General features: G+C 39.5%; 1 protein-coding gene across 3 annotated transcripts in view; it reads left to right on the forward strand.

The window, feature by feature from the left end:
* Ccdc18 (coiled-coil domain containing 18) overlaps window positions 1–14,725 on the forward strand; it is a 110,645-nt gene extending 95,920 nt beyond the window's left edge. For all 3 annotated transcript variants that reach the window (XM_045138793.1, XM_045138794.1, XM_045138795.1), the window contains 4 exons: window positions 1,286–1,423; window positions 2,395–2,595; window positions 9,505–9,972; window positions 14,582–14,725. In XM_045138793.1, coding sequence (XP_044994728.1) covers window positions 1,286–1,423; window positions 2,395–2,595; window positions 9,505–9,972; window positions 14,582–14,596 — 822 coding nt within the window. In that variant the 3' untranslated portion in view covers window positions 14,597–14,725. The remainder of the gene's footprint in view (window positions 1–1,285; window positions 1,424–2,394; window positions 2,596–9,504; window positions 9,973–14,581) is intronic.
* The last annotated feature ends 998 nt before the right edge of the window (window positions 14,726–15,723 follow it).

Consider the following 15,723-nt stretch of genomic DNA (forward strand, 5'->3'; position numbering starts at 1 on the left):
ATAACATTATATTTTAATGAAATTTTCCATTGTAGTTTACAACTCTTTTTACTGGTTTTAATTGGGACTGGGTGGCAAATGTGTATGACTTATGTGTTTGACTTAGTTTTTATATAAAAACTTTCCCATACATATATCATGATACATTCCAAAGATCCTCAATAGATGTCTGAAACCACAGATGCTACTGAACTATATATATGTAGCACTTACAGCTTCTCTTTGGTACAGGTACTTTGGGACCATTATGAAAATAGTTATTTTGAACACAGACATTATAATACCTTAATAAACCAAAATGGCCATTGACTAATAAGGAAAGTAGCAAATATAGTGTGGTTATTGGAAAAGGGCATGATTCATCATGCTGCTCAGAACAGTCTGCAATTTTATACCTAGAAATTGTTTATTTCTATAATTTTCCCTTTTGTGTTTTGCACTGTGCTTGACTGTAGGTTGCTGAAAGTACAGAAAGGAAAAACATCTTTGACATCAAGAAGAGACTTTTATATATAATAATAAATTGTAATTAAAATTATAAGCACAGGGCTGGAGAGATGTACAAAGTGGCACATGCATCTGAAGTTTGATTGCAGTGGCTGGAGGCCCTGGCATGCCCATTCTCATTCTCTATCTCCCTCTTTCTCTCTCATTTATATAATAAATAAAGTTACAAGCACAACTTGTTTGAACTAGCATAAAGAGGTTTGTATGAAAATGGAAATCATGCTTGACAAGCAAACAGTATCTGGTGAGCAAAATTGCACATGCACACCTGAAAGCAGACTATTAGCAGCCCAAGTTCAACATCCTGTGGCTCTTTATTTCACAAAAAGCATTGGTTAGTGAACTTACAGTAGCAACAAATGTGCTAATAATTTCTAACTGGTTATCTATTTTTTTTTTGTTTATTTTTGTTTATTTATTTGAGAGTGACCGAGAAAGAGGCAGAGAGAGAGAAAGAAAGAGAGAGAGAGAGAATGGGCACGCCAGGGCCTCCAGCCACTGCAAACGAACTTCAGATGCATGTGCCCCCTTGTGCATCTGGCTAACGTGGGTCCTGGGGAATCAAGCCTCGAACCTGGGTCCTTAGGCTCCACAGGCAAGCACTTAACCTCTAAGCCATCTCTCCAGCCCTGGTTATCCATTTAAAAGTGTATCATTTACTAAATTAATTTGAAATGTGTTGACACAAAATTAGCATACTTCCATTAATGCATTGGGTTGGAGTAGGTATAATAACCAAAAAAAATGTACAGATTTTACTCAACATGTCATTTTTAAGGAAGCACATGGAAATCATTTGGCTGAAGAACTGGGGGCTTCTCAAGTACGTGAAGCTCATTTAGAAGCAAGAATGCAAGCAGAAATCAAGAAGTTGTCTGCAGAAGTAGACTCTCTCAAAGAAGCTTATCATCTGGAGGTAAAGTAAACTTTGCTTTATTCCAGTAATTCCCACTGAAGTGAGTTGACCTGTTAGGAAGAATATGACCCTGGCTCTTAAGTGTCCATCATAAAATTACACATCTTCATTATTAACTAAACACACACCTCGTACTTAATAGCTAGTGAGCTAATATGTTGTAGAGTTAAGAGCTTTACTTTCTGAGCAAGGCATCCTGGGCCCAAATCCTGTTTCCTAACCAAACACCTGTAGGACCTTCAGTAAATTACTTCTGTAAGATGTATATAATAATGTCCATCATAGAACTTGGTTAAGGATGTCTTATCATAGTATATAAAATAGTACTTGCAAAAAATGAACAAAATATTCAATACTTGCTATAAATAGTTTCATGCAAGGTAAATTTATAATGCTTTGTAATATCTAGCATCTGCTCTGATATTTAGAGCAGCATTGCTAGCATCTTCTGAAAAAGGCATGGGCCTTCGTGTCAGACAGCTTAGGTTTGCTTTAACCCAGAGCCTTGCCTATGTCCGACAAGGATCTAAATATGACATATGGTTAACTGTTCAGTAAACATAAGACTTCTCTCCCTTTTTTCCTCTAGTTTTCAGTTTATTATGAAATCAGATTTTTTTAAATTTTTTGTTATTTTTATTTATTTATTTGAGAGCGACAGACAGAGAAAGAGGCAGAGAGAGAGAGAAAGAATGGGCATGCCAGGGCCTCCAGCCACTGCAAACGAACTCCAGATGCGTGTGCCCCCTTGTGCATCTGGGTAACATGGGTCCTGGGGAGTCGAGCCTCAAACCAGGGTCCTTAGGCTTCACAGGCAAGCGCTTAACCACTAAGCCATCTCTCCAGCCCAGAAATCAGATATTTTTTATCTGTAAACAGAATTTGCTTTCTTTTAAGAAAAAAAAAATCAGTAGTAGCAAATATTAGAATATTGTTAAAAACAACTCTACCCAATTTTTGCTTTTGTCCAGATGATTTCACATCAGGAGAACCATGCAAAGTGGAAGATTTCTGCCGACTCTCAAAAGACTTCTGTTCAGCAGCTAAATGAACAACTAGAGAAGGCAAAACTGGAATTAGAAGAAGCTCAGGACACTGTAAGCAATTTACATCAGCAAGTTCAAGACAGGAATGAAGTCATTGAAGCTACAAATGAAGCACTCCTTATTAAAGTAAGTAAACATGGGTTGGGCGAGGTGGCACATGCCTTTAATCCCAGCACTCAGGAGACAGAGGTAGGAGGATTGCCGTGAGTTTGAGGCCATCCTGAGACTACATAGTGAATTCCAGGTCAGCCTGAGCTGGAGTGAGACCCTACCTTGAAAAAACAAAAATAAGTAAATAAAGTAAGTAAACATGAAAGTGATGACATATCTATGAAAAAATAAATCACTCATTTTTCCTGTTCTTGTAGGTTTCAGAGGTCTTCATGACCAATTATTGACTTTGAATTTAAAAGCATTTTGTTAGAAGGCAGCTTAGGGGCATTATTAATGTGATATGTATCTCATTATCATAAAATGAAATTATTTAGCTGGGTGTGATGGTTTATGCTTTATAATCCCAGCACTTGGGAGGCCAAGGTAGAAAGATTGCCTGAGCTACAGAGTGAGTTCTAGATCAGCTTGGGCTAGAGTGATAACTTGCCCCAAAAAACCAAAAAACAAAACAAAACAAAAATTATGGGTCTGGAGAGATGGCTAAGTGGTTAAGGCACTTGACTGCAAAGCCTATGGACCCAGGTTCAATTCCCCAGTACCTACATAAGCCAGAGGCACAAGATGGCACATGCATTTGGAGTTCATTTGCAATAGCTAAAGGCCCTGGCATGACCATTCTCTCTCCCTCCCTCCCTCTTTCTCTCTAATAAATAAAATATTTTAAAAGTTTTATAAGTATTTAATTATAATACCAATAATTCATAACATTTACTTTGGCAGATTTTATACCTGTTATATCTAAAAAAGTTGATGTGTTTTCCAAAATCAGTAAAGTTCCTTTAAAAATTATAAAGTAAGGGCTGGAAGGATGGTTTAGCCTAAGGACATAGGTTTGATTTCCCATTACCCATGTAAGCCAGATGCACAAAGTGGTACATGCATATGGAGTTTGTTTGCAGTGGCTGGAGGCCCTGACCCATTCTCTCTTTCCTTGTGTCAAATAAATAAATAAAATATATATTTTTTAATTATAAGGTCATCCAGGCATAGTTGTACACACCTTTAATCCCAGCAATCAGGAGACACAGGCAGGAGATCTCCATGAGTTCAAGGCCACCCTGAGACTACATAGTGAATTCCAGGTTAGCCTACGTCAGAGTGAGACCCTACCTCAAAAAAACAATAAAACATTTTTTTTCATTTTATTTTATTTCTAAGCAGGAGAGAGACAGTCAGAATGGCTACACCAAGGCCTCCAGCCACTGCAAAGGAACTACAGATGCATACACCACTTTGCATCTACCTTTACATGGGTACTGGGGAATTATACTCTGGTCATTAGGCTCTAAAGGCAAGCACCTTAACTGCTGAGCCATCTCTTCAGCCAAAAAAAATTAAGGTAAAAATATAATACTCAGAATTTTTTTTTTTTTTTTTTTACTGGGTTCAAATATAGATATTTTAAAAATAGCCCAGGCTGGGCTGGGGAGATAGCTCAGAGGTTAAAGGCACTTGCTTATGAAGTCTGCTGGCCTGGGTTTGATTCCCCAGTATCCACGGCAAGACAGATGTACAAAGTGGCAAATGGTGTCTGTTGTTTGTTTACAGTGGCAAGAGGCTTTGGTACACCCATGCTGTAACTTTAGCTCTCTTTCTCATTACAAATAAATTAAAATATTTTTTAAAATAGCCCAGGGTACTTATTCACCTCTATTGATCATGAAAATTTTGTGTAGCGTTTGAAATTAATATTATGGACACATAGAGATTAAAAAGTCAATGCTGGGTTAAAAGTGCAATATAATATGTAAGGTAAAGTTAGCAGTGAATTCCTTTAAGAGAAAAAAAAGAGTAGGCCTGGAGAGATGGTTTAGTGGTTAAGGCACATACCTGTGAAACCTAAGGACCCAGGTTCAGTTCTCCAAGTCCCATGTAAACCAGATGCACATGGTGGCACATGCATTTGGAGTTTGTTTGCAGTGGCTAGAGTGGCCCATTCTCATTCCCCTCTCTTTCTCTGTCTCTAATACATAAAAATAAATCTTTAAATAAAGAGAGAGAGAAAAGAACAGACTTGGAGCTGGAAAGATGGTTGAAAGTTAAAGATGCTTGCTTACAAAACTTTACAGCCTGCATTCAATTTCCCAGTGCTCACATAAAGCCAGATGCCCAAAGTGCACATGTGTCTGGAGTTCATTTACAGTAGCGAGAGGCCCTGTCACAGCATACCCATATTCTCTTCCCCTCCATCCCTTCCTCCTTGCAAATAATAAATAAATAAATAAAAATACAAATATAAAAAAGAACAATCTTAATAGTGGTGAAAAAACAAGAGTTTTTTTTTTTTTTTTTTTGGTTTTTCGAGGTAGGATCTCACTCTAGCCCAGGCTGACCTGGAATTCATTATGGAGTCTCAGGGTGGCCTCGAACTCACAGCAATCCTCCTACCTCTACCTCCCGAGTGCTGGGATTAAAGGTGTGTGCCACCACACCCAGCTAAGTGATTTTTTTATGATTGATATTTACAGTACTAGCTACATCTGAATAGACATAATTTAAAATTTAAAAGTATATTAGGAGTTGACAATGTAGCACAATGGCAGTGTGTGTGCTTAACATAGAGGATGCTCTGGATTCAGTCCTCTGTGTTAATTGAATATTTAAACACTATGTATATATGCTTAGGATGAATACACCATTAATACTTTCATGAAAATAATATTCCTGGCTGGAGGGAGAGCTCAGCTGGTAGTGCTTGCCTTGTAGCATGAGGACCTGAGTTCAAACCCCAGAACCCACATCTGTCTTTCTCTCTCTCCCTCTCTCCCTGTCCCTTCCTCTCTCACACACACACCCATAAAACCATTTGTCTTTCTCTAAAGTGAACCCATCTTTGACCAGGCATGGTGGCACACACACCTTTAATTCCAGCATTTGGGAGGCAGAGATAGGAGGACCACTGTGATTTCTAGGCCAACCTGGGACTACACAGTGAATTCCAGGTCAGCCTAGGCTAAAGTAAAACCTTACCTTGAAAAACAACAATGATAATGATATTCTTAGTGTTCTAGAGATTTATAACACTTAGGCAAAATTAAAATTTTCTACATTGTGTTCGTAGTTACCTAGTAGTTATCTCTGCTCATATATGCATGCCACAGCGTATGTGTATGGAGGTCAGAGGACAGCTTTCATTATCAGTCCTTGCCCATCTACCTCATTTTGTTGTTGTTGTTACTTTTATTTATTTGAGAGTGACAGATAGAGAATGGGCACACCAGGGCCTCCAGCCACTGCAAACGAACTCCAGACACATGCATCCCCTTGCGCATCTGGCTAACGTGGGTCCTGGGGAATCGAGCCTCAAACCGCAGTCCTTAGGCTTCACAGGCAAGCGCTTAACTGCTAAGCCATCACCCATGCACCTCATTTTGAAGCAGGGTTTCTGGCTCTGAGTTCCTGCTCTGCTATTCTTTGCTGTGCCTGCCATGAGCTTCTGGGAAATTCTCCTGACTATTTCCCATTTTGCCGTGAGTGTTAGTGTGCTGGGGTTACAGAAACCTGCTATGGCTTCTGTCTTTTTTTTTTTTTTTTTTAAATGATCAATCTCTACCTTTATGTCTGGGTAGTCAGCAGAACCCCGAGATAAATCCTACAGGTTTCACTTCTGATTTGTCAGGCATACATGATAGCACAACACAAACCTCACCCATTCTAAGCCTTTCCCCCTCTTTAGGTTCTCTCAGTCTAAAACTGTCTAAAGAGAAATATAGGCTCTTTGCAGAAGCCAAGGTCACTCGAGGGACTTTCCCAACTTAGATTGGAGAACTGGAACTCCCTCACAACAGCAGTATTTCTGTTTAAAGGGCCATGTTATACACAGCCAAAAGTAGTGACAACTTGAAAACAGAGGCATCATGACTTGGAACAGTATTTCCTTCTTCCAAAAGGTAACAAATGTCAAATAAAGGAAATCCTCCTGTGTAGACTTAAGACCAACAGCAACACTTCGGCAAGCAAGTAGTAGTAGGACTGGTCATGTGACCTTGCCATTACTATCTCTTTCCTGTCTTCATGTATTGGCCTGCAGTTTGGTGGAACAACCTTTCTGGTTCTTGCTCCAGTCCTATGTGATAATCAAGCAGGAGGTTTTACAGAAATGCCCCACCCCATCCAAGCTCCTCCTATAAAGGGAGGGAGTTAAGTGCGAGTCCCAAGGACAAAGAGGAGCTGAAGGGAGTGGGGGGGTCCTAATCCTCTAACAGAAACTGCAACAGTGTGGTCCCGAAAGGCTCCAATTACACAGGAGAAATGGAAGCAGGCAGTTCAGGAACGGACAGGGCTCTCCCTTGGCTCCCCAGAGGCGGGCTGCCACAGTGGGTAAAGCCGTAGCAGGTGAGGGAAGGAAGGGAGAGAGCTGTGGCAAGGACAGGAGCAGCGGCCGCTGCCTTTTTTTTCTTTTTTTTTTTTTTAAGTTGTTGTTTTGAGGTAGGGTCTCGCTCTAGGCCAGGCTTACCTGGAATTCACTTTTATGTCTTAAGGTGACTTTAAATTCGTGCTGATCCTCCTACTTCTGCCTCCTGAGTGCTAGAATTAAAAGAGTGTCATGCTTAGCCAAAAGGTATTTTTATTTATTTATTTGCAAGCAGAGAGACAGAGAATGAGAGAGACAGAGAATGGATTCACCAGGACCTCTTGCCACTGCAAACAAACTCCAGATAGATGCACTGCTTTGTACATCTGGACTTACATGGGTATTAGGGAGTTGAACCTGGGCCATCAGGCTCTATACTACACACAAGTGCCTTTACCTACTGAGCCATCTCTCCAGCCTCTTCTTAAAAAATCTTTTAAAAATATTTTATTTGGGGCTCAAGAGATGCGTTAGCATTTAAGGCGCTTGTGTGTGAAGCCTAAGGACCCTATTGTTATTTATTTATGTGTGTGTGAGAGAGAGAGAATGGGTGTTCCAGGGCATCTAGTCACTGCAAACAAACTCCAGATGCATGCTCTACCTTATGCATCTGACTTACTTGTGCTCTAGGGGAATTGAACCTTGGTCCTTAGGCTTTGCAGGCAAGTGCCTTAACTGCTAAGCCATCTCTCCAGCCCCTCTTCTACCTTTTTTTTTTTTTTTTAATTTATTTGAGAGAGATGCAGAGAGAGAGAGAATGGGCATGCCAGGGCCTCTAGCCACTGAAAACAATCTCCAGATGCATGTGCCACCTGGTACATCTGGCTTATGTGGGCCCTGGGGAATCAAACCATGGTCCTTTGGCTTTGCAGGCAAGCACCTTAACCATTAAGCCAACTCTCCAGCCCTCTTATACTTTTTTTATGCGGGGTCTGGGGATTGAATACAGATTGAGCAATAAGCACTTTATCCACTGTGCCATCTCCCTTGCCCCTAGATTAACTTTTATTAACAAGTTTTATTAGTTTTAAAAATAATTTATTAGAGAGAGAGAAGGTGAATTAAGGTCTGTAGCCACTGCAAGTAAACTCCAGATGCATGTACCACCATGTGCATCTGGCTTACATGGGTTCTGGGGAGCTAAACCTGAGTCTTTAGGCTTTGCAGGCAAACATCTGAGCTGCTAATTCATCTCTCTAACCCTATTAACAGCTTAACAGTTTACCTCGGTACTTACATGGAGGAACTTTCAGGTGCAAAATTTCAATCTTTTTAAAAAAAATTGTTTGTTTGTTTGTTTGTTTATTTTTTTTGAGAGAGAGAATGGGTTTGCCAGAACCTTCAGCCACTGTAAATGAACTCTAAACATATGTACCACCCTGTGCATCTGGCTTATGTGGGTCCTTGGGAATTGAACCTAGGTCCTTTGGCTTTGAGGCAAATGCCTTAATTACTAAGCCATCTCTCCAGCCCCAGATATTAATCTTGGATAGAAATTGCTATTGTCATTAACATTAAAATATTCTATAATGGGGCTGGAGAGATTGCATAGGTTTTGCAGGCAAGTTCCTGAACCACTAAGGACCCAGGTTTGATTCCCCAGGGCCCACATAAGCCAGATGCACAGGGTGGTACATATGTTTAGAGTTCATTTACAGTGGCTGAAGGTTCTGGCAAGCCCATTCTCTCTTTACTTTTCTCTCTCTCTCAAAAAAATAAGCAAACAAACAAATAATTTTTTTTTAAGCCAAATGCACAAGGTGGGCACATGTGTCTGGAGTTTGTTTGGAGTGGCTAGAAGCCCTGGTATGCCCATTTTTTCTCCCTCTTTCCCGCTCTGCCCTCTTTCTCTCTCTCAAATAAAATTTAAAAAATTTTTAACTTTTCAAATAATTAAATTAAATATTCTGTAAGGAAAATCTAATTTTTATGGAATTCATTAGAATATTAAAAACATTTTCAGGAGCTGGAGAAGATGGCTTAGCAATTAAGGCATTTTCCTGCAAAGCCAAAGGATCCTGTTTCGGTTCTCCAGAACCCACATAAGCCAGATGCACAAGGGGGAAAATGCATCTGGAATTCATTTGCAGTGGCCAGAAGCCCTGGTGCACCCATATTCATTCTCTCTCTCTTCCCTCCTCAAATAAATAAAATATAATAAAAAAAAAATTCAGCTAGACATGGTGGCACATGCCATTAGTCCCAGAACTGAGGAGGCAGAGGTAGGAGAATCATGGTAAGTTTAAGGCCACCCTGAGAGTACATAGTGAATTCGAGGTCAGCCTGGGCTACAGCGAGACCCTACCTTAAATGTTTTTTTCAAATGAAACTATCTTACATAGTAGTCTTTGAAAAGTGCTTTAAAAGTCTCCAGAATTATTATAAAAGAATTCTTATCTGAGACACAAAGGCTGACATAGGTGTCTTCTAAGAGTTTATTTTTTATAAGTAGTTAATTCAACAAAAACATATTGAGTATCTACTAAATGTAACCAATTTTTCTGTAGGAATCAGAATTAACCAGATTGCAAGCCAAGATTTCTGGACATGAAAAGATAGATGACATCAAGTTTCTACCACCTCCATTTACATCTCCAACAGAAATTATGCCTGATATTCAAGATCCAAAGTTTGCCAAACATTCTCAGACATCTTTTTTCAAGTGCAGAAAACTGCGTCGCTCTATAAGTGCTAGTGACCTTAGTTTCAAAAGTCATGGTAATGAAGATCTTTCTGAAGAACTGCTGCAAGACTTAAAGAAAATGCAATTAGAACAACCTTCAGCACTAGAAGAAAGTCATAAAGATCTAACCTTTTCTCAAGCAGACCCATTTAAACCTCTTGCATATAACGCAGAAGATGACAGTTCTGAGAATAATGATTTTAGTACTCTTAGTGGAATGCTAAGATACATAAATAAAGAAGTGAGGCTTCTAAAAAGGTCTTCCATGCAACCAGGTGCTAGTTTAACTCAGGTATGTATCTTACAAGTTAGCAGATAGAATAATTTGAACTGGGCAGGTTTGTCACATACCTGCAATCCCACCACTTGTGAAGTGGAAACAGGAGGATGATGAGTTGGAGACTGTCAAAAAAAAAAAAATCACAATTTTTATTCAGTGAATGTCACCTTATTACTTGGAAAAAAAATCATATGTTGGTTGGGTCCAGAAGTATTTCAGGTTTTTCAGATTTTGATAAACTACAAAATTTCTTGGGAAAGGTACCTAAATGAGCAGTTGGGTTTGAAACTGAAATTTAAAATTTAGGTGTCAGGGCTAGAGAGATTGTTTAGTAGTTAAGACACTTGCCTATGAAACCTAAGGACCCAGGTTTGGCTTCCCAGAACCCACATAAGCCAGATGCACAGGATGACACATGTGTCTGGAGTTAGACTGCAGTGGCTAGAGACCCTGACACACTAACTCCCTCCTCCTCCTTGCTCTCTCTCATAAATAAAGTAAAATAAAATAAAATTTAGAGTTCAGAGGCCAGGCGTGGTGGCACACGCCTTTAATCCCAGCACTCGGGAGGATCGCCATGAGTTCGAGGCCACTGTGAGACTATATAGGGATTCCAGGTCAGCCTGGACCAGAGAAAGACCCTACCTTGAAAAACAAAACAAAAAAAATTAGGGTTCAGGTTGGGGAGATGGCCCAGTCAGTAGAGCACTTGCCACATAGAAAACAGAGTTTGGATATCCAGAACCCACATAAATGTTGGGTGGGTGTGTTAGCCTGCCTAGGACTCAGAGGAAGGCAAGACAGGCTGGGGAATCCAGGAGTAAGATAGCTAGCTAGACTAGTCAGAGAGCTTTGGGTTCAAGTGAGAGACTATCTCAATAAATAAGATCAATTGTGATCAAGGAAGACACCTGACATCAACTTCTGGCCTCCACATACACACACATATGCATGCACACATGAACATATACATGCACATATATCACACACACAAAAGTGGAGAGCAATTGAAGACACCCATGGTTAACCCCTGGCCTCCACATGTATGCATGTATGCCCACTGCACACACATGCAAAATTATTTAGATATCATCAGCATATAGATGGTACTTAAAGCCATAATGCTAGATTAAATCAAAGGAATAAGTGGAGGCATAAAAAAAAATTGCTAGAACATTTTCATTTTTTTGTGGGGAAGCTTGAATTAGAGTCTCACTGTAGCTCAGGCTGGCCTCTAACTCATGGTTATTCCTACCTCTGCCTCTTGAGTACTGAGATTAAAGGTATGTGTCACCACACTCAGCTGTATTTTTACTTTGAACATTGAAGAAAATGAAGATTCAGGGAAGGAGGGATGGCGTAGCAAATAAGGTATTTGCCTGCAAAGCCAAAAGACCCAGGTTCAATTCCCCAGGACCCATGTTAGCCAGATGCACAAGGGAGCGCATGCGTCTAGAGTTCCTTTGCAGTAGCTAGAGGCCCTGGCATGCCAAATTCTTTCTCCCCCCCCCCTGCACCCAATAAATAAATTAAAAAATATATTTAAACAAAATGAAGATTTAGCTAACTAAAAAGTAAATCAGAGCTGTTGTGGTGGCACACACCGTTAGTCCCAGCACTCGGGAGGCAGAGGTAGGAGGATCACTGTGAGTTCGAGGCTACCCTGAGACCACATGTGAATTCCAGGTCAGCCTGGACTACAGCAAGACCCTATTTGAAAAAAAACAAACAACAACAACAACAAAAAAAAATCAGTTATACAGGAAAAAACATGTTTTAAGGAGAATGAAAAAGGAAAAAAAGAGTAAGATCAACTGTATCATATGCTGCTAAATGAAATCAAGGTTGAAGCCAGATATAGTAGCATATACCTTTAATCCCAGCACTGAGGAGGCAGAGGTAGGAGAATCACCATGAGTTGGAGGCCAGTATAAGACTACATAGTGAATTGCAGGTCAGCCTGGGCTAGAAGAAGACCCTACCTCAAAAAAAGAAAAAAAAAAAAGTTTGATAATTGACTTCCATGTACGTTAAAGTGGAGGTTGTTGATGACCTTTATGAGAAAAGCTCCAGAGTAATATAGATATGAAAGTCTGATTGCAGTCAATTTATTAGAAACTGGGTAGAGAGGAAATGAAAACACTAAGAATTAACCAGTTCCTCAGATAAAGAGTAAAGAAGATAAGTGAGGTTTTGATATTAAGGGTGCTTTTTGTTTGGTGTGTGTGTGAGAGAGAGAGAGAGAGAGATAAAGGGATAAAATGGCATTTTGTAAACTGAAAGGAATAATTCAGTAGGCAGAAAAACTGTTAATTATTAAGTGCAAAGAGTGGAAGGTGTAAAATCTCTTAGGTCAGGGCTAGAGAGATGGTTTAGCGGTTAAGCACTTGCCTGTGAAGCCTAAGGACCCATGTAAAGCCAGATGCACTAGGTGGCGCATGCATCTGGAGCTTGTTTGCAATGGCTGGAGGCCCTGGCGCACCTGTTCTCTCTCTTTCTCTACCTTTTTGTCTATCTGTCACACTCAAATTAACAAATAAATAAACAACAATCTCTTAGGTCGACTTAAGAAAAAGATCCGTAGAGAAATGGAAGAGTTGGTTTGGGCTAAAAAATGGTGGGGTACAATCCATCCACTATAGTGAGAAAGAAGCAGAATACATGAGTAAAGAAATACAGAAGGTTTATGGAGGGAGAGGAATTTATTGGTTGCCTTTTTTTTTTTTTCTTAGTGAAATAAGCAGGGTTATTGGCTAAGTCAGGTTAAGGTTTAAGATAAGAAAAGCTATGTGAAGTAGTTGACTCGGAGAGTGGAAAATAAGTTGGCACACTGTTAAATTACCAGCCAGGTAGTTTGCCACATGGAATGGCTCTGTAAATACATGACATCTGGCATCATTTGTCCTTATTGTATGCCAGCAGCAGGATATGCTTTCCTCCCAGTTATAGTGACAACCTGAACATGCATCTCTGTTCTCTTCAAGAACTTCTGCTCTAGCTGGGTGTGGTGGCACACACTTTTAATCCCAGCACTTGGAAGGCAGAGGTAGGAGGATCACGGTGAGCTCAAGGCCACCCTGAGACAACAATGAATTCCAGGTCAGCCTGGGCTACAGTGAGACCCTACCCCAAAAAACAAAAACAAAACAAAAAAAAGGAAACGTTGCTCTATTTCAGTGACCCTACAATGTGTAATACTCTATTTTTGGTAATATAGAATATAATATATTTAGGTTAAATTTTGATTTAAAAAATAGTAACAGATAGTGATCATAACAAAGCATAGCATTTACCATATTTTAGACACAATTTTAAATGCCTTACAAAGATTAACTCAATCCTTATAACAACCCTGTGGCAAATACTAATATCTTAGAAGTGATAAATAATAGCATCTACTAGTTCTATTGTAGTAATGCCATTATTTTCTCTATTATGTACGTGAAAACTTTGAGTCCCTGCTCTTACCCACTGTGATATTCTGTCTGCATTGATTGTGTTTATATTTGTTTTTGGCCTTACAACTACTTAGTCAATTAGGGAATATGGATGTAGGAACTAAAAGTTACTACACAACTACTAGAATGTAATTTATAGATACATTAGAGTCATTCTAAAACTTGGAACTGCATTCCTGGGCTGGAGAGATAGCTCAGTGGTTAAGGGCACTTCTGTGCAAGAATGAGGACCTGAGGAGGCCTGAGAGACTGCTCAAGTTTGATCCACAGAACCCACATAAAATAGCTGGACATAGCCATGCACATCTGTAACACATGGGCACATAGATGTGCATATGCTAAAAACATCAATCACAAGCAAGAGTACAAGAAAATACATAGAAATAATGGTATTTTCCAATTCGCAGCTCAAGTCCAAGGTATGAACAAATTAGATTTTTTTTTTAATTTCCTAAGTTTTCCCTCTATTTTCTTTCTTCACTATGTTGTGTTCTTACATGGAAATATTTCTTCTGTCTTTTTAGAAACAAAGCTATGTATTTCAGAGAAAAATGACACAGGGGAGAGAGTATGGGCTTGCCAGGGTCTCTTGCTACTGTAAACATATTCCAGACACATGTGCCACTGTGTATTTGGCTCTACTTGTATACTGAGCAACTGAACCCAGGCTGGCAGGCCTTGCAAGCAAGCATCTTTCACCACGAAACCATCTCTCCAGGCCCTGCTTCATTTTCTTTTAGCTTTTCATATAGCTCTTTGTCCTCCTTTACTGTGTATTGTAGTCAAACCATAATTTAACACTGATAACATTTTTACATCCCCCATTTTTTATATTTTATTTATTTATTTGTATGCAAAGAGAAGAGGGAAAGACTGGGCACACCAGGGCCTTTAGCCACTGCAAACAAACTCCAGGTGTGTGTGCCATTTTGTGCATCTGGTACTGAGCGATCAAACCCAAGTCATTAAGCTTTGCAGGCAAGTCCCTTAACTGCTGAGCCATCTCTCCAGCCCCATGTCCCCTGTTTTGAGCTCAAAATCAAATTTAATCTTGCACATCTGAATACCTGCCAAACCAGAATTACTTGCCTTTTATAGTCATGTGATCTGATTCAGTTGGCATTAATATAATAGTAATAATCTATTATTTTGCTTTATTCTAGGGAGAAAACTTGTAATTAAAGAAGATATCGATGTGATGAAAAATTAAATTGTTGGTACTGTGCTATTTATAATATATATTACATACATGATAGAAGCTGTTATGTTACTGTTTTTTAATAAAGTTTATATTTTATATTTTTAAAGAGAACACTTAGATATGATTACGTTTAGTAAAAACTAACTCAATTTATTATGTGCTTGTTAAAACTTCTGTTTTCTTTTTTTTTTTTTTTAATGTAAAGGCTATTCTTAAAAAACCTAATAAGGGCTGAAGAGATGGCTTAGGAGGACCCATGTTCGACTCTCCAGGTCCCATCTAAGCCAGACACACAAGGTAAAGCAAGCACACAAGGTCATACATGCATGCAAGGTGGCACACATTTCTGGAGTTCGATTACAATGGCTAGAGGCCCTGGTGTGCAAAATTCTTTCCTCACTCTTGCTGTCACTCTCACTTCCTCTCATTAATAAAAAAGAAAAGAAAACTAATCAAAAGTGTGGGAGTGGAACCGGGCGTGGTGGCGCACGCCTTTAATCCCAGCACTTGGGAGGCAGAAATAGGAGGATCACTGTGAGTTCGAGGCCACCCTGAGACTACATAGTGAATTCCAGGTCAGCCTGGGCTAGAGTGAGACCCTGCCTTGAAAAACCAAAAAAAAAAAAAAAAAAAGTGTGGGAGTGGTGGCACACGCCTTACGAGGTGAGGTAGGAGGATCACTGTGAACTTGAGGCCACAAAGAGACTACAGAGTGAATTCCAGGGCAGCCTGGGCTAAAGTGAGGCCTTACCTTGAAAAAATAAAAAACAAAACACCCTAATAAGTATATTGTGTAATTTTACTTAATTACCATATTAGTTTCCATTTTAATATTTAAATTTTTAAGCTAGTAATATTAATTTATAAGTTATTCCATGGCATATTCATAATCACCCTAATAATAGATGATGGCTTTCCTACTTCTCAATGATAAATATATAAAGTGTCTATAGTAGTCCACATATATATTTATGTGAGAGAGAGAGAGAATTGGTATGCCAGGGCCTCCAGCCACTGTAATTGAACTCCACATGTATGTACCACCTTGTGTGCATATGCAACCTTGTGCATGTGTCATTTTTTGCATCTGGCTTATGTTGGATC

Source organism: Jaculus jaculus, chromosome 19 (assembly GCF_020740685.1).
Source record: "Jaculus jaculus isolate mJacJac1 chromosome 19, mJacJac1.mat.Y.cur, whole genome shotgun sequence".
In the NCBI taxonomy this organism is placed as follows: domain Eukaryota; kingdom Metazoa; phylum Chordata; class Mammalia; order Rodentia; family Dipodidae; genus Jaculus; species Jaculus jaculus.